This window comes from Myotis brandtii, unplaced genomic scaffold, assembly GCF_000412655.1.
Source record: "Myotis brandtii unplaced genomic scaffold, ASM41265v1 scaffold45, whole genome shotgun sequence".
NCBI lineage: Eukaryota > Metazoa > Chordata > Mammalia > Chiroptera > Vespertilionidae > Myotis > Myotis brandtii.
The window spans coordinates 891,478-912,550 of NW_005367209.1; the positions used below are offsets into that span (position 1 = coordinate 891,478).

General features: G+C 50.5%; 1 protein-coding gene across 2 annotated transcripts in view; it reads left to right on the plus strand.

Moving 5' to 3' along the window:
* Positions 1–357: 357 nt before the first annotated feature.
* Positions 358–21,073, plus strand: part of JAG1 (jagged 1) — a 36,887-nt gene continuing 16,171 nt past the window's right edge. The window contains exons 1-4 of one of the 2 annotated variants that reach the window (XM_014546466.1): positions 358–736; positions 9,307–9,358; positions 17,610–17,864; positions 19,703–19,763. In XM_014546466.1, coding sequence (XP_014401952.1) covers positions 473–736; positions 9,307–9,358; positions 17,610–17,864; positions 19,703–19,763 — 632 coding nt within the window. In that variant the 5' untranslated portion in view covers positions 358–472. Of the gene's footprint in view, positions 737–9,306; positions 9,359–12,445; positions 12,498–17,609; positions 17,865–19,702; positions 19,764–21,073 lie in introns of both variants that reach the window. The other variant, XM_014546465.1, reaches the window with a different exon arrangement.

Genomic DNA, 21,073 nt, shown 5'->3' on the forward strand with positions numbered 1-21,073 from the left:
GCCCGCGGGGCCTCCCAGGCACAGGCCGCCCTCTCCTTTCCCTCGCGACGCCCAGGACGCCGGCGGTTGATTGCCGCGAGCGGGGCCAGGAGTCCTCGGTCACCCAGCTCCCCAGCCGGGTCCCTGCGCCCGAGAGGCTGCACCTGGGCTGGGGGAGCCCCCCGTCCTTCTAAGTGTATCCTCCAGGCTGGGCAGGGGGGCATGTTCGCTCCTCCCTTGCTACTCCAGGGCAGTCGTCGGATTTCTCCCGCACTCGTGCATTTTTTTTTTTTTTTTTGCCCGGGAATCACGTTGAGTCTTGGCGCTCAGTTTTGCAAAATTATTTTCACTTGGCGCCGAGGGCTCATCGGGGCGGGAGGGAGGGAGCCGCCACTTCCACCCTCGAAGAAAACAACTTTTCCCCGTGCTGACCTCCCTTCCTCGCCGGCAGGTGTGCGGGGCCTCCGGCCAGTTCGAGTTGGAGATCCTGTCCATGCAGAACGTGAACGGGGAGCTGCAGAACGGGAACTGCTGTGGCGGTGCCCGGAGCCCGGGGGACCGCAAGTGCGCCCGCGACGAGTGTGACACGTACTTCAAAGTGTGCCTCAAGGAGTACCAGTCCCGCGTCACGGCCGAGGGGCCCTGCAGCTTCGGCTCGGGGTCCACTCCTGTCATCGGGGGCAACACCTTCAACCTCAAGACCAGCCGCGGCAATGAACGTAACCGTATCGTTCTGCCTTTCAGTTTCGCCTGGCCGGTGAGTGACGGACGCGGGCTGGGAGGCCGCGCCGAGCTTCGCACCCGCGTCTGCCGAGCCCTGCTTTCTCTTGCGAGAGGGATATGAGAGTCTTGGCTTCACGCGGCGCTCGCTCGTAGGGGAAGATTTTTGGGGGTTGTGGGGGTTAGGGAGCAAGACTCGGCAGGCCCATCCCCGCTGCTTTTTGCTAAGAGCACAGGAAAATGGGTACCCCAGAGATTTGGGAGCAAAGCTCCCAGGAAAGCGGGTTTAACTTGCAACTTGAAGGCCCCAGAGTAAACCCCCCCTCCCCCCTCCCAAACCAGGAGGTCATTATCGATGATCCTTGCTTAACCAATTAAACGCTGTGGAAGGCGACTCGGCTCCTTTTTGGCCTTCGAACGACGTCCAAATTGGCACCCTCCCCTTTCCCGTGGACGGCCGGGAGGGCGGGTGTGTCCTTCCTGGAGGGTGTGGAGGGAACCCGTTTCCCGCTGCTCCCCAGGAGATTTTGGTGCGTGCGGGGGCGCTCTCCGGGCTGGGTGCAAGGGCTCGGGGGCGGCCGCCGGAGCGGGGAGGGTCTCCGGGCCTTCGCCCGAGCTGCCTCCGCCCCCTGCCGGTCCCTTCCTGCCCTCGCCCCCGTGCGGTGTAGCCTTGTGGCCTCGCTTCCAGTGGTTCCCGGGCTCTGAACAGCTGTGTTTGCAAACTTCCCCGGGAAGGGCGGGGGTATGCCCTTGTCCGGAGAGCACATGGTCCCCGCAAGTCTTCAGGGGCGTGCCAGAGCCTGGAAGTGGCGGTCCACTAGAGGCAGTTACTGCGGGTGCAAGTCCATGGACCCCCGTCTGAGAGCCTCTGGAGGCTCCGGGCGCCGCTGGCAGACCCCCATAGCGAGGCCCTTGCAACATCCCGAAATGGGTGGAAGGAAGATGAATGCGATTGCAGAAGAGGAGGAAAGGGGAAAATGTTGGTGCCCTCTGTCCCTTTCCTGCTGTCCAGGAGGCGTGACTCATTGCCAGGACTGTGGCTTGGCCCAGCCTGTGCTGGGAGGGTGGGTGGTGAGAGGGGGAGCTCTGTGCCTAGGGGAATACTCTCCACCACGTGCTCTGATGGGGTGCACTCTGCTGCCTCCTATCCGTGGGCTGGGGCTGTGATTCCCAGCTGGGGGTGGGGAGGACAGGGCAGAATTAGAATGTCTGCTTTGGTGTACATGAAGCTGGGGGTGGCTCTCACGTTTGCAGGACCTGGCTTTTTAAAGTGCCCTCTCTGCCTCGGAGGAGATAAGACAGTTATCAAAAACATGCCATTAAGAGGGGTTTAGAAAAACCTGTGCTATGTGTCGCTCTCAGAAAGAAGGGCTGCTTCTGTTACGGGATTTCATTTTTGTAAAGCACGTTTATCTTGTTAATCCCCTATTAGGGAGAACTTTAAGCTAAAGAGGTTAGCCACATTTTAAATCCGGCTGGGCCCACATTGACTGTGAATACTGACTGCCCTTCAACGTGTGTTTGGAGTTGAAGGAAGGGGCCTGCAGGTGGTTCCACCCTCCCAGGCTCAGTCCCGAGCCCCTCGCTTTTCACAAGACCATAAAAGGAATCTTATTAGTGATGTGGAAAAGCTGCCGGCCTGGCTGAGGTTCATTTTGGAGAGTAGGGTCAGAGGATGGGTGGAAACCGGGAGGGAGCCTTGCTCCCCAGGCTGGCTGCGGAAAGTGACCTGGAAGGTGTGTCTGTCCCCTTTTGACACTTGGCAGAGAGTCCTGATGAGGAAGGAGCGGAAGTGGCATGTGAGGGCAGAGAGATGATTGATTTGCTGGTGCTCTTCTGTGGTTTCAGGCCCACGGGTCACCAACCATGAAATAGACTTTCTAGAATGGGGGGACCGCTTGGTCTACACTGAGTGTGTGGTTCCTTTGAAGTTAGGCCAAATGCATGTATCACTCATAAACAAGTCTCCACCCTGCTGCCCCAAAAAGGCCTGCTGTGAAATATAAGCTTTACTTCCCAAGAGAAACCAGAGTTCAGGTGTATTGTTTTAGTTTATTTTTCTGAGTGCGGTTGGAGAAACAACCACAGCCTGTAACTTTCAAGAATGATTCCAGGGTGAGTGTTAACTGAAATGGAAACACTCAGGTAGCCGAGTAAACATGGAAATAAATAAGCACAGCTTCATTTACTTTGGCAATTAAATATTAATAAGCCTGTCTCTTTAAAACGGATTTTCTTGAATAGCGAGTGACTGAACTTGGTACAGAATTCAAGCTTTACAGCATATGTGGCTTAAAAACAAATCAAACCTTGAACTGCCTGCCACCTGATTTCCCAGCCCCCCAGGCAGCCTCAATTTCTGTTATCGTGGGTCCTCCCAAATTTGCTGACAATGGAAGAGCTGTGGTTCAGGGGCACGGTCAAAGGTCATTTTAGAAGGTCGTGTGATTCACATCTTTTGTTGAGAATTATGACCCTGTCAAACAACTGTTCGTGTTCTGGGGAGGAAGAGGAGGAAGTGATTTGGTCAGATACGGAATAGAATCCACATCCCAGTGTCCACGTGGGAAGCTCTGTAGAGGTGGGACTGCCTGCCAGATAGGATAGAATTATGTCCCACTTGGATCTGCTGCCCCAGCCCCAGCTTTGTGGTAGTTTTCATTGATGGTTTATAACAGCAATACTGATGCTGCTCCTAGGGGCTTGTCTTGAAGCAACCAGCCTGATTTATGATCCTCCAATCGGGGTCTTGGTGATAACACACATGGTGAGAGGTAATTGGGCTTAATGAGAAATAATTTGGGAATAACCATTTATAAATCACTGAAATGGGTAAGTTGCCCCTCCCACTAAATCTCAGTAGTGCCTGTTTATTAAAAATACATTACCAGTGTAATTACCACTACTCAGCCCCTAAAGCTTTTCAGGAACTCAAAACCCCTGCTAGTTTTATGATGTCCCGCTGGCCCTAGGGTGAAATGAATCTAGAGATACTTTGGGGGAAGCAACTGAGATACAGTATATGGTCTCTTCGCCTCATATTTAAATGCCATTGGCACTGATAACAGGCTTGCTGAGATCAGCTTAATTTTTAAAGAAAATACAATGAAATGTGATTCTTGTGTACCAGAGGGATGCCAGTGTTGGCACCCTTCACTCTTAAAGGCCTGAATGAGCAACTGCTAGGGATTTGGGTAAATTGGATGCCACAGGTTAATCAGAATATGATTAGCAGTCCTTGGTTTTATGCCTTCTGTGTTTCTAGTCCCTAAGCCTTGACAGATGTGGTGTGGACATGTGGCGGGCAGAGGGAAGGGGTCTTCATTTGAGCCAGCTCATTTCTGCGGCCAGTATGTGCAACCCATGGGGTTCGCATGCATACAAACAGTGCACATGTGTGTACATGCTCAGAGCAAGGGACTTTGTGCACTTGGAGAAACACCCTTTGCCCTAAGACACTTACCTGAGGAAAGTGATGAAATGACTGCATTGCAAAACTGGGCTTAGGAATGTAGTAGAGTTGTGCTCACTTTGTACCAAGTGTCTGCAGCATGGCTGCTCCCAAATGGAATCCTTATATTCAAGGCACTTGGCCTCTAACATCTCTTCTCTTCCAGGTGTAACCTTCTCTGTGTTTTCTTCCTCCTTGTTGTCTTGTTTCTTAGCAACTTATTCAAACCTCCAGCACTTACATGAGTTTACAACCCACCAACTCCCCACCCATAATTCTACAGGGACTTCAAACATTTTTAGAGATCGGTGAAGCTTTTGGCAAAAGGACTTTGGGGGAGTGGTATGGGTAAGGAGGAGAAGCAGCAACTACTTAAGAGGTGGTGTGTAGCCTCTTAGAAAACCAGCGAACTGAATACTGCCTAGAATCTTTGCAGCTAAGAGTGGTAAAGGAGACCCTTTGGATAGAAGGCAAGTGGAAGGTGTAACGTGGAGGAAAGGTGTTATGCACGCAGAAAATGAAGCCAAGGCAACAAAGAGTCTTCAGAGCCCTGATCTGGGAATGGGAATGCAAACAGAGGCCTTGATTGGATTCACAGCAGCCACAGGCCCATTGAAGAAGGGCGGAACTTGGTTCCAATGTCAGGCTTTCAAGATTGGCTGCAGTGTAAGAATGCATGTTCTTTGGATGTGCCTACAATTAGCATGGTAATCCACAACGGCAAATATTTCTGAGAATTCCCCCTTGGTGAATTTCAGAGGCATGTTCCTACCCCTGCTCCCCTCCACCCCCAACCCCTAGGTTAGGTTCTAAGCTGCTGAGAAAAGTGACAGCTTTTAACTACATTTTAAACTTAAGCTTTTTTCAACTTTAGGGAGATGTATTAGGATGCATGGGAAGTGATGATTCTTGTGTTTCCTAGAATGGTAGTGGAGGTGGGGTAGGGTTCTGGGTTCGGAAATGTACCGCGTTTATCTTGGCTTTTGGGGCCAAGTGGCCCTGTTGTGACTTCCTTGCTGGTTTCTGATCACTGCGTGGACTGCCTTGAGGCCCTGGTTTTTATGGTGTCAGTGACATTTGTCACCAGTGCAGTGCATGTGCAGGGAAGAAATTCTGCAACATGGTTCCCAGTGGTTAAAAGTGATATGTAAATAGTCAAACATTCAGAGCCCTCTACCAGCTCAGCCCAGTTTTTATGCACTTTTGGTAAATAAGTAGAAAGGCTTCTTGTTCAGGCTTGCTCGGTGTGAACCAGCGGTTGTGCTTGGCTGGCTTCTCGGCATTCTATCTATTAACCTCGCCACCCTTTTGTAACTGGTGCATTTAATTATCAGTGGGATGCTTTTCAAACAGGTAAGGGTAATGATGGGAAAGGGGTGGGGGCATCTCATTGAGTCTCAAATCTGGATTGAGCTCTGGGGCCGCTTGGTGGGTCTTTGAGGTGGGCTTTCATGAGAAAATCACCCTTTGTAACCAGATCGGACTCTATTGAAATGTCAAGCCCTGCAGGCTGAATGGCTCTCTATGACTACAGACTTCTTAGATTGGATGCTCTGGGGTAGTTGTCCTTTCTCCATGCCTCACCTGGCCCAAACCCTGCGATACGTGAATTGTTTGTGTGAGTGTGCGTGTGCCCACACATGGAGTCTCTGGCACCTTTACTTGATGTTTGTGACTGGAATATTTTATACTCTGGCCGCCCAGACACAGGCAGGACAATAGTGTGGCCGAAGGGACTGAAATGAGGATTATAGAGAATAATGTGGCGTCTCCAAAAATAATGCTAATACAGGGCCGGCAACAGGAAGCGACAGTTGAGTCAGCAGAGAGTACACGGCCCCAGACAATCCCGGGGCGAGTGGCTCTGTACAATGGCCCCGTGGGCACTTGGGGCATTCCCAGGGTGTGAGTTCCTCGGGCCGCCTGTCGCGGTGGCCTGGGGTTTTGGACGCTGCACGCGTGCCGTTTGGATGGCGGTTTGTTTGTGTCCGTCAGCTTGGCAGGAGTGGAGGCAGCCGCTTCTCAGGGCTTGGTTTGGCTGCCACTGTTGCCAGGAAAAGGAAGCTCCCAGCTGCCAACACAATTACCTTTGTTTCTTACATCCCCCTTCTTAATGTGGCAATTAAGTGCTTACCACTCTGCCTGGTGCCAAGGTAACCACCAAGGAGTGTGATGGGCACAGCACACAGCCCTCCCACAGCCTCCGTGCCGAGGCCAGGGAGGTGCTTGGAGGGCACCGGGTGGCCCTGGAATGCCTTGGGGCTTGGCTGTCAGGAATCTCCTAGGTAAAATTCCACAGAAGTCCTCCCCAGAGGTCACTCTGAAAGCCGACCATCCCTCCTTCCTGCTGCCTGAGAAGGAGAACCTGAGAACCAGCTGCTGTGTTGCCAGTTTCCATGGGCCTGGAGTTGGGAAGGGGCGGAAGTGATTCACTCTGCCAACCCAGACTGAAGGTCTGTTAGCAACCCATCCTTCCTGAGGCTTTGCCCTCAGGCCATTTTTTTCTGGTCAAACTTAATGGGTGGAGGGGGGCGTGGAGATGAAAGCCAGGTGACTCTCCATAAGAGTCTTAGTTTTATAGCATGAAACCAACTAAAATTCAGGTATTTGCTGTTTCTTTTTTCTTGTGTGGGTTTTGTGGTATGAACTCGTTATCTTGCCTGGGACTCCGTAGCAAGCCCTTGGGAATGCCTGGTGCCTCTGCTTGGGGTCAGATTCGCAGTGGCTAATTGGGTGTGACACGAGCCCAATGGATTGTTGATTTCAGCCTGGTACCCTACCTTGATGGCATGAGGTGCGTGTGGTCTGGGTCTCGGAGTCCACGTATATCCTGGGATATACAGAGGTCAAGCGTGGGCCTGGGAAAAATTAAAGTTCCCTCGCAACTAATAATCATTGTCAAATTATCTTGATTGTCGATCTACAGTGTGGGGATGGAGTGGGTGGTAAGAGTGCCTCCTAATAGGGGCCTGGAAAGGGAGCCCTTTTCTCTGAAGGCTGGGCAGGAGGAATCCTCCTGGCTCCGGAGGTGAATTCTAGAACCACAATCCCTTCTCTGAAACAAGGGAAGAGAAGGTCCAAGGCTTTTTTGTTTTTCTGGCAAGGCTTTGTGGCCAACACCACAGTCTCCAGCCCTCGCCCCATATCCACCTCCGAGCCAGAGGCAGTGATGGAAAAATCATGACACGCAGCGTCTCCAGCTCTGCCACGCTCTTCCCTCCCGGTGGGACAGTGCTGGTCAGCAGCTTCTGAAGTCTTTCCAGTTCTGGCAAGGATGAGCCGGGTAGACAGCTTGGTCTTCCAAGTTCTTGCGCAAGACCAAAGGATGCCTTCTCCCTTGAGCATGAAGCCGAGTTAATGCAGTCACACCAGCTCAGTCCCGGGACGCCTTCCCTTTCCATGGGGTTTGCCGGCATTATGTGTTTAGTGCTCTGCAAGTCTGTCAAAACTCTGGGTATCGATGCATCTAATCAGGGGATTAATTACAACAATATGTGGAAGCGAAAAACGTGGGTCTCAACGTGACCAGCAAATGAAGGGATTAATTATACGGAATCGGGCCCAGGTCTGGCCTCCTTTTGACTTGGCTCGCCTCGAATCAGTAGAGAAATAAAATTTCTTGCTGTGCTCAGGGGAGAGTCCTGTAATTTGTAGGAAGTGCTAGGGAACCAAGAGGCTGTAGATAAGGTGTAACTTTCACTAATAAAATATTAACAAGGACAATGAGTTTGGACCGATGGCCACTCACAGGAGAGGGCTGGGCATGTGCCCTGGCTTGCCCAGTTTTGCTTGCTCTTCTGAGCATTTTCCCACAGTTATCAGTGAACGAAATGGAATCCTACTCTGCTTTGAGTATGAAACATATTTCGGCTGAATTCCAAGGCAGGATCTATCACAAGATGTTTTTATTCTCGGAGGCGGCCTGCTGGGTTGCTATGTGAGCAGGAAGCTTTGCTTGAGTTATGAATGAAGCTCCCTTTTCCACACCGTGTTTGCCTTCACCTCGTAGGTGTCATTTCTTGGTGCGTGTGTTTCTGGCGGCATGGCATTGTTTGATTAATATGCTCAACTATTCCTGATGGGGGGGTACCCGACCACCAGTGACGGTGCAGGGGGAACATAAAAGGGTTCCTGCGCCTTTTGTCCCTACCCCCTGTGGCTATATTTCTCCAGCGCCAAGATAGCTGAAAGTTTATTTAAACCCTGGTGTTTCGTGAGACTGACCTCATCCAAAATTACAAACGAAGATTGGAGTAAAAGTGAAGATTGGAATAAACTGGGGAGAATTTACTGATGGCTTGGATTTGGGGGCAGGTGGGATTCTGAGATAAGCCTGGAAGATAAAAGGTGCCTTCCGTATAATAGCGGGCACCACGCCAGGGGCCAAGGAACTCGTTTCGCTAGCGAACTCGGATTATTCCTGGAATGTTAGATCTTATTGACAGATAAGTTTATCAATAAATATAACCCTCAAATGAGTGCTTATTTCTCCCTTTTGTACTTTCTTCCACAGGGCCTGCCCTGCCCCCCTGCCCCCACCAGGCACCCCAAGTTAGGTTGCCGCCTTTGTCTTGGGAGTCTCTGCACCTACCCCCTCCTGCTTCCTAGAGTCACCTGATACTTGTGGGAGCCGAGATGGTCTCACACAGACAGGGCTTTCAAAGGGGTTCTGAAAAGGAAAAGGGGGCCTCCCTGGGGACTGCCCCACCAGGGCCCAAAGTGTAACCTTAGCAATACCCGGCCCTCCTGGATGGGCCCCCTCCCCCGGCACAAAGACCCGGTTAGGTTTGCTGAGAATAAATTCTTTGTGTGTGTTTCTCATGCACTAGAATTAGGGTCTGGAAAGTTGTGGAAAACTGTATGCTAAGTGCTCACCAATAGGTAGGTGGCATCTCCTGATGAAGGCTTGGAGCTGCCTGCAGGATGACCACTGTGGGTCCCCTCCAACCCCCCCATCCCCCGCCAGATGAAAGGAGTCAGGCTGGGGTGGGTGCTGGAGTGGGGAGGGGAGTTGGGTAACCTCAGTTCAACAGCAAAAGAATTTTCATTTCGGCTTTATGGTTTTCTTTGGTGGGGTATGTGAGGAAGCCAGGAAAGTAGGACCCTGAGAGCTGACCCCTCTTTCTGAATACTAAGTGTCATTTCTCTCTTTGCAGAGGTCCTACACTTTACTCGTGGAGGCGTGGGATTCCAGTAACGACACTCTCCGTAAGTATCACAGCGGAGAACTTGTCCAAGTGCACGTTTCTGGAAGAGCGGTGCTTGCCATGCAGTGCCTGTCTGAGCTGGGCCTGTCTCCTGGGTGTCAGGGAACTTCAACCACCCCCCACATTTGCCCCCGCCCCCTAGGTCGAGCCTCGCAGTGGCGTCTTTTCCATAACTTCCCCTGGGCGTCTTGCTTAGACTATTAAGTGGCCAGGCCTGATTCCCAGTTAACTCGGTCCCTGAATATGGGACCTAGATTATCTTTGGGATAGAGATCTTAATGCTTTTACAACTTTAAAACCTGTAGACGGCTAAAGGATCAAAGTAGTGACTTTTTAAAAGTCCATTTAAACTTTAAGTGAGGGTCTAATCTCTCATCGGAAAGATAAAGCCGGCAAAGGTGGCGCTGGTCTCTAAAGACCGACCTTGAATTTCACTCGGTGGGCAGGTGAGCTTCCAGCCGGTCCGGGTTTCCCACACTGCGCACCACAAACCTTTCATTGAAGCGGAATTCCAGAGCCTCCCAGCCATTGCACTTGCCTTGTCCCCCTGAGAAAGATGACTCTTGAGTGCAGGCTGCTTTTCAGAGGAGCGAGGGGTGGGTTTCGGTGGGGAAGCTGTGGAGGGCACCTATGGGAATCACAGCAGCCTGGCTATAAGGTAGTCTTTGCTCTTTAGGGGAACTTAAAAATGGTTTCCCTCCCTCGCCGAAACTGCGAGTTCCCTTTTTGTCAGCAGGATCCGGGTGGCCGTCATCGGAAAACCTGATTCACGCAGAAATCTCAGTCTGCGCAGGAGGAGAGGTTGAGCCAACATTTGTCTTTGCCGTCGGTTCTCTGAATGCCTCGTCCCTTTTGTTGCTCTGCCTCACTGACCCTTTCTTTGTGTTGTTGCTTCTAATGACATTCCCCACCTCCCTTTTCTCACCTGGCCTTTTTTTTAAAACTGCCTGGCTCCGGAGGTGAATTCTAGAACCACAATCCCTTCTCTGAAACAAGGGAAGAGAAGGTCCAAGGCTTTTTTGTTTTTCTGGCAAGGCTTTGTGGCCAACACCACAGTCTCCAGCCCTCGCCCCATATCCACCTCCGAGCCAGAGGCAGTGATGGAAAATCATGACACGCAGCGTCTCGAGCTCTGCCACGCTTTTCCCTCCCGGTGGGACAGTGCTGGTCAGCAGCTTCTGAAGTCTTTCCAGTTCTGGCAAGGATGAGCCGGGTAGACAGCTTGGTCTTCCAAGTTCTTGCGCAAGACCAAAGGATGCCTTCTCCCTTGAGCATGAAGCCGAGTTAATGCAGTCACACCAGCTCAGTCCCGGGACGCCTTCCCTTTCCATGGGGTTTGCCGGCATTATGTGTTTAGTGCTCTGCAAGTCTGTCAAAACTCTGGGTATCGATGCATCTAATCAGGGGATTAATTACAACAATATGTGGAAGCGAAAAACGTGGGTCTCAACGTGACCAGCAAATGAAGGGATTAATTATACGGAATCGGGCCCAGGTCTGGCCTCCTTTTGACTTGGCTCGCCTCGAATCAGTAGAGAAATAAAATTTCTTGCTGTGCTCAGGGGAGAGTCCTGTAATTTGTAGGAAGTGCTAGGGAACCGAGAGGCTGTAGATAAGGTGTAACTTTCACTAATAAAATATTAACAAGGACAATGAGTTTGGACCGATGGCCACTCACAGGAGAGGGCTGGGCATGTGCCCTGGCTTGCCCAGTTTTGCTTGCTCTTCTGAGCATTTTCCCACAGTTATCAGTGAACGAAATGGAATCCTACTCTGCTTTGAGTATGAAACATATTTCGGCTGAATTCCAAGGCAGGATCTATCACAAGATGTTTTTATTCTCGGAGGCGGCCTGCTGGGTTGCTATGTGAGCAGGAAGCTTTGCTTGAGTTATGAATGAAGCTCCCTTTTCCACACCGTGTTTGCCTTCACCTCGTAGGTGTCATTTCTTGGTGCGTGTGTTTCTGGCGGCATGGCATTGTTTGATTAATATGCTCAACTATTCCTGATGGGGGGGTACCCGACCACCAGTGACGGTGCAGGGGGAACATAAAAGGGTTCCTGCGCCTTTTGTCCCTACCCCCTGTGGCTATATTTCTCCAGCGCCAAGATAGCTGAAAGTTTATTTAAACCCTGGTGTTTCGTGAGACTGACCTCATCCAAAATTACAAACGAAGATTGGAGTAAAAGTGAAGATTGGAATAAACTGGGGAGAATTTACTGATGGCTTGGATTTGGGGGCAGGTGGGATTCTGAGATAAGCCTGGCAGATAAAAGGTGCCTTCCGTATAATAGCGGGCACCACGCCAGGGGCCAGGGAACTCGTTTCGCTAGCGAACTCGGATTATTCCTGGAATGTTAGATCTTATTGACAGATAAGTTTATCAATAAATATAACCCTCAAATGAGTGCTTATTTCTCCCTTTTGTACTTTCTTCCACAGGGCCTGCCCTGCCCCCCTGCCCCCACCAGGCACCCCAAGTTAGGTTGCCGCCTTTGTCTTGGGAGTCTCTGCACCTACCCCCTCCTGCTTCCTAGAGTCACCTGATACTTGTGGGAGCCGAGATGGTCTCACACAGACAGGGCTTTCAAAGGGGTTCTGAAAAGGAAAAGGGGGCCTCCCTGGGGACTGCCCCACCAGGGCCCAAAGTGTAACCTTAGCAATACCCGGCCCTCCTGGATGGGCCCCCTCCCCCGGCACAAAGACCCGGTTAGGTTTGCTGAGAATAAATTCTTTGTGTGTGTTTCTCATGCACTAGAATTAGGGTCTGGAAAGTTGTGGAAAACTGTATGCTAAGTGCTCACCAATAGGTAGGTGGCATCTCCTGATGAAGGCTTGGAGCTGCCTGCAGGATGACCACTGTGGGTCCCCTCCAACCCCCCCATCCCCCGCCAGATGAAAGGAGTCAGGCTGGGGTGGGTGCTGGAGTGGGGAGGGGAGTTGGTTGGGTAACCTCAGTTCAACAGCAAAAGAATTTTCATTTTGGCTTTATGGTTTTCTTTGGTGGGGTATGTGGGGAGGCCAGGAAAGTAGGACTGAGAGCCAACCCCTCTTTCTGAATACTAAGTGTCATTTATCTCTTTGCAGAGGTCCTATACTTTACTTGTGGAGGCGTGGGATTCCAGTAACGACACTCTCCGTAAGTATCACAGCGGAGAACTTGTCCAAGTGCACGTTTCTGGAAGAGCGGTGCTTGCCATGCAGTGCCTGTCTGAGCTGGGCCTGTCTCCTGGGTGTCAGGGAACTTCAACCACCCCCCACATTTGCCCCCGCCCCCTAGGTCGAGCCTCGCAGTGGCGTCTTTTCCATAACTTCCCCTGGGCGTCTTGCTTAGACTATTAAGTGGCCAGGCCTGATTCCCAGTTAACTCGGTCCCTGAATATGGGACCTAGATTATCTTTGGGATAGAGATCTTAATGCTTTTACAACTTTAAAACCTGTAGACGGCTAAAGGATCAAAGTAGTGACTTTTTAAAAGTCCATTTAAACTTTAAGTGAGGGTCTAATCTCTCATCGGAAAGATAAAGCCGGCAAAGGTGGCGCTGGTCTCTAAAGACCGACCTTGAATTTCACTCGGTGGGCAGGTGAGCTTCCAGCCGGTCCGGGTTTCCCACACTGCGCACCACAAACCTTTCATTGAAGCGGAATTCCAGAGCCTCCCAGCCATTGCACTTGCCTTGTCCCCTTGAGAAAGATGACTCTTGAGTGCAGGCTGCTTTTCAGAGGAGCGAGGGGTGGGTTTCGGTGGGGAAGCTGTGGAGGGCACCTATGGGAATCACAGCGGCCTGGCTATAAGGTAGTCTTTGCTCTTTAGGGGAACTTAAAGATGGTTTCCCTCCCTCGCCGAAACTGCGAGTTCCCTTTTTGTCAGCAGGATCCGGGTGGCCGTCATCGGAAAACCTGATTCACGCAGAAATCTCAGTCTGCGCAGGAGGAGAGGTTGAGCCAACATTTGTCTTTGCCGTCGGTTCTCTGAATGCCTCGTCCCTTTTGTTGCTCTGCCTCACTGACCCTTTCTTTGTGTTGTTGCTTCTAATGACATTCCCCACCTCCCTTTTCTCACCTGGCCTTTTTTTTAAAACTGATTCAGAGAATGGTGGATGCCCAGAGAGGGTCTGGTGAGGGCTTGGTATAGGCCAGATGGGCTGCTTCTGGGCTGTCTGGCTCTTTGGTTCGCCCGAGGCCACCCAGTCCTTGCTGAGCCCAAGAGTGCCAGAGGCTCCAGGCTGTTTGGCTCACTCCTCGCCTTGGCCCTGTGGACTTCCTCCCTGGGGGACACCCCTGGCCCACTGCGGTGTCGGGGTGTGTGACCAGCCTTGGTTGTGGCTGATGCCAGTCAGGATGCTGGACACCTGTTTGTTCTCCCCTCCCTCCCTTGCCACAGACGTTGGGATTGTGTGAGCGTTATGTCACTGTGACCTGCTTACACTGGTAACTAAGCATTGGGGGGAAGAGGGTGGGGAAGGGAGAAATGGCTTCTTCAGAAACCAGTGCAGACGTGCTGGGCTCCCCTCCACTGTAGATGTTAAAACAATCTGGAGTGAACATCCTCAGGGTTGAGCCTAGCTCATTGTAAGAGCTGGATCAGGACACCTGGTGGGCCGGCTAGGACTTCCTGGGCCTTTCCTGGCCCAGCAGGTCAGGTAGCTGTTTCCTGGGAAGCTGGTGCGCATACAGAGCTGTCCATGGTTATGTGCATTTTGGGGTCGCCCCATTTTGGAGCTCAGGGGGCATGGCATGTTTCATCTGTTGCTGGGGGTAGAGCCAGATTTCTGGAAGGGCACCAGGAGGACCTGGGGTAGGGATCCAGGGCTTGTGACCTGTACCCTTGAAGAGGGGGAGCCACAAAGCCCCCCTGACTGCAGGCCATTGAGGCTCACTTTGTGAACCCCGATGAGGAAGGTGGGGTTTGCTGGGAGTGCGTTGTCTGCTTGCTTCTTCAGCCCTCTTGATGTTTTCAAGTTAATGGAATTCAACACATTCAGAGCCAAATTTGATATCTTCCCTCTCCAAAAGCAGATCCTGCCTCGAGCCCTTTATGGGTGACTGGTCAGCATTTGAACACCCAGTACTGTGAGCCAGAAGTCTGGAGGGGCGAACTGTATATATTCCTCTCTCAGCATCTATATCAAATCCACCTCCACGTTCTGGAAATCTTGTCTCCAAGACCTCCCCAGAATCCTGCCGCCTCCCACCATCTCCCCTGCTACTGCCCTGGTCCAAGTCGCCATCTGCTCACACCTGAACTCTTAACAGTAGCGGCTGAATTAGTCCACCCACATCTACTCTGGTCGGCCTCCCAGGCTTTTTCCGTTCTCCTGCTATCTTGGTATTTTCAGAGCTTTGTCACCTTTACTGAGAGCTTCTTACTGTTCTTAAGACAGATCTCTGTGGGCCCACAGGCCTGATAGCCCAGCCTTGTCTCCCTGCCACGTGGTCATCCATTGCATTCGTATTCCAGTCATACCCCACCAGTCACCTTTGTCTTCACATTCTCCTGCCCGGTGCCTTTGCATATGCTTGGTGCTCTGCCTGGAATGTTTTGCTTTTCATTCTCTCCATCCTCTGTCCCTCCCAAGGGACTGTCCTCCATGAAGGAAGATGCTGAGAGTGTGTAGCAACCTAAACAGAGGTGGCTCCTTTGGGGGGGCCCAATCAAGATGCAGACCTCCAGGCTACAGATAGAGACAGATCCCTGAGTGGGGGAACAAAATCCCTTCGCACAGCAGCTCTGCGATGATCCCTCACGAGCAGGGCATGGCCCAAAAGAAGCCCAGGTGTGCTCATGTGTTGGAAAGTGTTGTCTAAGGCTGGCTCTCCTGCCATCAGTCCTCCAGGGTCATTTCTGTTGCATTTTGGGACTGCAATGTACAAGGGTACACATTTACCTTTCTGTCCCAGAGCAAATGGCTTCAGTTTATTGTGCTGTTCACTAGATATGTAACTACAAGCAGGCATATACTCAAGACCAGGGCTTGCTGCCCCGTCTGGGTTGGTAGGTTGGCGAGGTCCTAGGGTTATGCTCAGACTCGCCTCCCATTACCTCCTCCTTGGCCTGCAAGGCTGTTGTGGGTGCTTCGCGCCCCCCCTCCACGCAGTTGAAGATTGCAGGAAGGCTTGTTAATACCCTTTACAGTCACGAAGCTGGACTACCCCGTGATCTACCCCAGATACATGTTTAATGTGCCAAGCTGATAGGAAGTGTGATTCAGGCAGCTTAGAAGAAGCCGGCAGCAAACTTGCTCTCTGTAACCCAGATACCAGAAAGCATGTCACACACTCTCTGCCTCTTCGCTGTTAGGAAAAATGTGTCACGCAGGTGTGTAGTTATGCAGACCTGGTAGACCCACTGAGGATTCGGAAATAACACCTTCACCGTATTTCTTCCTGGAAACCTGTGGAAAGCACGCTAAGCTGTTGAGAATGACATGTCAGCCTGTGCCTTTAGGATCGGCTTGGACTCTTGTCGGGATTGTTTGTTGTTGATACCTGCCTGAGAGAACCTGGAGGCCCCTGAGCCATGGCGAGCGTGTTTAAATAATTCATTTAGTAAGAGCTCATAATCACATGGTAATAGCTCACTACACTTTTTAATTGAACCAGCAGAACAAACACACAGTTAATGGAGGACATTTTTGTCATTCTTCGGCCTGTGTTTATTTGCAAAACTGAAGTTAGTAAAGTGTTTTCTGCAAGTGGTTCTGTGCACGCTGGGGTGGAAGTCTGCAGGTATGTGGGCTTGTTCAAGGCTTGTCTTGCCCACACGACAGTTAAAGAAACCCAGAGGGTGCACAGGGCGATGTTGGAAGTGGAGTGTGGATGGAGCCACTCAGGCGTTCCTTCACTCCTGGTCACCTGCAGGGCTTGCATAGCCTCCTCAGTGCGCACAGGCCCTGGGCCTAGGAAAACAGGGGTGTGGGTGGGTAAGAATCACAAAGACATTGCAAGTAGGTCCTAACACAGTCTCTCCAAGGTGGCCTTGAATTTGACAAGGTGGTGAAGGGTTGGTGCTGGCAGGTTTAAGAAAACAAACACAAGACCAGGCTGCGGTGCTGACTTAGCGCCTTGCTTCCTCCTCACATCCCTCCCCTGAACTCCTGGCACCTGGTGCATACGGAGCTGCTTCAGTACCTGTCTCTCTCAAACTAGATTATCAGTGGCCTGGAGGCAAGAGCCACTTCTGTTCCTCCTGAGAGCTGCTTCAGCTCCAGTGTTTTTCCTCAATGGGCACAGCGTTTTTCCTCAATGGGCACTCTTCAGCGAGCATGACTTGGCTCCAAAACCCCGTCAATCTGCCTCTTAACTGGGGTGAATTCCTTTTTCATCTGCTTTCTGGGCAACGGTGCAAGGTGCAGTACATCAAGTTCGTAGTCTTGCTGTTTAAGTGCCAGCTGAAAAGGTGGTAATGGCCATCATTTTTAAAAAACATAACTCTACTCGTTGGCTTCCAATGAAGAGTTTGGAAGTAGATTCTCTCTAAAGCAAGACACAAACCTCTAAAACCAGAAGAGAGATCGCTAACCTTGACCTGGAATAATAAAATTTCTATAAGAGCAGCATTCCATAGTGGGCTACTTCCTATAATGTGTAAAGAGCTTGTGCAAATCAGCGTGACCAGCCATGCCCTAGAAGACTTGGTAAAGAAGAGAAACAGGTGACAGCTCACAGGAAGAGATGCAAATGGTTTTGTAAACCCGTGAAAGGGCGCTCACCTTCACTTAATTAAATGCTAATTACAACAAGAGATACTTCTTTACCTATCAGGCAGCGATCAGAAAGTTTGATGATAATGTTGGGAAACAATTTCCTGTGCGGGTGGGAGGACAGACTGACAGGACTTCATTGGCGGTAGTTTGTGGTTGTCTGGGATTGTGCACGTCCTCTGAGTCAGCACTTCCGTTTCTAGGTTCTTTTCTTACTGATCGAACCACACACGTGGCAGATAGGTTCAAGAGTGTTCAATGTGGCTTTGATTAATAGCCAAAGGCCAAAACAACCTTATTGCACATATGTCAGAACTAAGTAAATAATTTATTTGTATTTCCAGACAGTGAAATACTACACACTCATTAAAAAGGTCAATAAATGGCATCAGCAGTTACCACTGGGATGGGGGTTTTCATTTTCTGCCCTCTTTGTACTGCTTGAATTTTGCACCCTGTGCACTTATTGTTACAAATAGCCAAAATGGTCAGGGAAGAAGGCTCTGATGTGAATGTTAACGCAATTGATCTTTTTCCTTTGCCTGTAGAACCGGACAGCATCATTGAAAAGGCTTCTCACTCGGGCATGATCAACCCCAGCCGGCAGTGGCAGACCCTAAAGCAGAACACGGGGGTGGCCCACTTTGAGTATCAGATCCGCGTCACCTGCGATGACTATTACTATGGCTTCGGCTGCAATAAGTTCTGCCGACCCCGAGATGACTTCTTTGGGCATTATGCTTGTGACCAGAATGGCAACAAAACTTGCATGGAAGGCTGGATGGGCCCCGAATGTAACAGAGGTATGTGGGGTATGCCGGCTGGGTTAACCAGCTCTGGGTGGCTGTCGCTTTTGGTGGCAAGTTCTCACCCCACCTGTGCTCAGGTGGCTATCTTAGGTGGGGTGAGATTTTGGGTTTTTTTCTGTGCCCTACCCACCAGCTGCTTTTAGGATTGGCTGCTCACAGCTCATAGCTTTTCCTCCTCTGAGCATTGTCGTGGCTAAGCAGAGGCTACTCCATGTCCCATCCCTGCAGCTCCATCTAAATCAGTGACATGTCCCCTCTGCCTAAATCTGCTACAATTCATGCTCCAGAGCATCTCCTGGGATCAGGCTGAAACCAGACTCCAGCTGAGACCATGTCCTTGCTCAGCTCCTACCACCGCCCCATCTGTTGCCCTCCCCGCTCCCCCCTGTACCCGAGACCCTTTCTCAGGCTCTGCTTTCAAGGAACCTGACCCGAAACAGATACCAAGGTGGGACTGGGTTAACCCAGTCAATGTCTGAGCAGATGATCCTGTAGGAAATGACAGCCCCTGAGCTCGAGGTGGCCTTATAGCAAACTTTCACTGGGCATCTCTTAGGGCTGTGGCATTGAGGGAGGAGCGAGTGGTGAGCCGGAGTTTTCATACTTGGGTATAATTGAAGCCATCCTCGATAGCACAGGCACATCTCGGAGATACCACGGTTGGGTCCTGGACCTCCACAATAAAATGAGTGTTGCAATAATTCCGGTCTTAATCTTTTTGCTGGTGGAGGATCTTGCCTTCAATTTGTAAAAAAATAAAAATAAAAAAATAAAAAAGAAACCCCACATCTGCGAAGCACAGTAAAGAGAAGCACGTAAAACGAGGTCTGCCTGCATAAGCTTTGCAGCTCTGCTACCTACTGTCCCAGCCCCTCCTAGAATCAGTGAGTTATCACATGCACAGACATCCACAGAATTCTCTGTGGTCCTTATACCATTAAAAATCCTAAGGCATAGCAAACTGGTGGGTAATTCCAGTTAACCACAATAGGCCCTCACGGACATTAATGTGCTCGCTCATTCTGCATAAATTTGATAAATCTTTTTAAGATATACTCAAATTAAAAACAAATATTTGAGCTGTGGTTGAGGGGCAGGGCAGAGAGAGGCATTTGCAGGTCTCTGTGGCCGTATTGTTTTCTTCAATAACAGGACAAGAGTTTTAAAAGGATGGCATTTCTGGGACCCAAATGAAAGAATTGATAAATATGTTTTAAGTAGTTGGTGTTCTAAAAACCAATAACAGGTTTATCTGTTTGGTATTTTTTATGTCAATTTTTTTTTTTTTTAAATAAAGGCAGCAGAATTGCTTTGTGAGGATACTTTACAAAAGTACCAACCGATCTGGTGCTGAATGGGCCAAATGAAGGCAGCCTGGTTCGCTTTGTTAATCCCACAGGATTTTTGAGACACCAGGCATTTGGGGGGAGCGTTAAGGAGGCTGGGGCTCATCTGAACTCTGCCCTGATGGGACAGAGTGGGTGAGACGAGGAAGGATTACACCTCCCTTTTTTCTTTTGTCAAGGGTGGGAATTGACAAGGGAGCAGGGTAGCTATTGTTCAGAGAGACTGGATGAAGGTCCCCTTCCCCCATCAGCTTGCCTGCATTTTTGTCCCCAAACAGTATCATGTTTTGAGGATCTGCTAGCGTGGCCTTGAAGTTTAAAGCTGGATTTGTTATTTGGGCACCTCCCATCTTCCTCTCTTTACAATGGACTTGATATGAGTTCTCTTAAAGTCGTGGATTTTGTAGGCTTAACTAGGCCATTCTCATGGCGGTGGCGGTCCAGAAGCGGGCAGGGTACTGATGCAGCCTTCTGTGTTTCTTACAGCAATTTGCCGACAGGGCTGTAGTCCCAAGCACGGGTCTTGCAAACTCCCAGGTGACTGCAGGTAAACAACTACACTGTTTTTCTGTTGTTGATTTTTTTGTTATTCTAATAATTATTTTTGTGATGCAAGCAGGGGAACTGACTTGACTGTGAATATGTTTCTTTTGAGAACAGGAAAGCTTACAATTCAAATAGGCACATCCGAAGCTTATTAAATTATACCAGCTGTCCGGTGGAATGCACACACTCCTCATAGGGGAAAAAAAAAAAGGAAACACTTAGGAGCATACTCAGTGACTTCATGGACTAACTCTTCTGTAAATTGATAACATGTTTTTTGTAATCTTCCCTCAACGTGCTAATGGACTAGATGGAGGGATGTGGGTACGTTCCTTTGCCTGTGTATCCGTCCCCCCTGCACCCCCCCGCCCGGTTTTCCATCTCCCAACCCTCCCCCACTTTTCCCATCAATAGGGAACGTGGAGCATTCTTTAGAATGGGATTAGTACAATCTCCTGGCCCCTCTGCAGGCGGGAGACAGGCCGGTGCTGAGAGGTTAATGGCTGTGCTGGAATCTTGTCAGTTGAGCCTGATGAATGTAGACTTTGCTGCTGGCCTTTGAAGTCTGTTCTTTTATGGTCCCAGACAATGCAGAAGCCAAACCGAGACCTACCCCGACTGCCTCACTGCTTCGTGATTACAGTTTTGGGAACTTTTTGAAATGCACATTATGCCAATTTGGGAAAGGCTTCCTTCAGGAAATATTGTTGCTGCTGTGGCATTTTGACACAATCTCACAATTTACTCTGCCTCTTCCCAAGGATTAGCAGATTTAATGTGACACTACCTGGGTCCTTTGGGCCTGTCACTTTTGCCCCCAAAGCTACCCTGGTTTGAGCCAAGGGAAGCTTACAACACGTGTAAGCCAATGTTACATGGGGCCCTGTCCCAAGGCAGACCCTGAGTCCATAGGTCGGGGGTGGGCCCAAGTCTCTGCATATTTGACAAGCCCCTGCACGCTGCTGTGGCTGGTGGGACCCTACTTTGGGAATCACTGTCCCCAAACTCTGGGACTCCTGAGTGGAATCCCCCAGATTAATCAGGGAACCGTCAAAATGCAGATTCCTGGGCACCACCCCACAGACACGAATCTCAGCCTCTGAGTCCGGCCCAGGAATCTGCATTTCGAGAAGCCGGCCCCATGATTTTGCTGCTCAGATTTTGAGAACTGCTGCTTGATAGTTATCTGTGGCCTTTGGGAACCCCACCCCTACATCTGTTCCCCATCCAGGCAGCAGGGAGCACTGGGCTCTGAGGCTGGCAGCTGAGGTGGGAATGAAGGCAGCTGGAAGTGAAAGAAAAACAAACCTG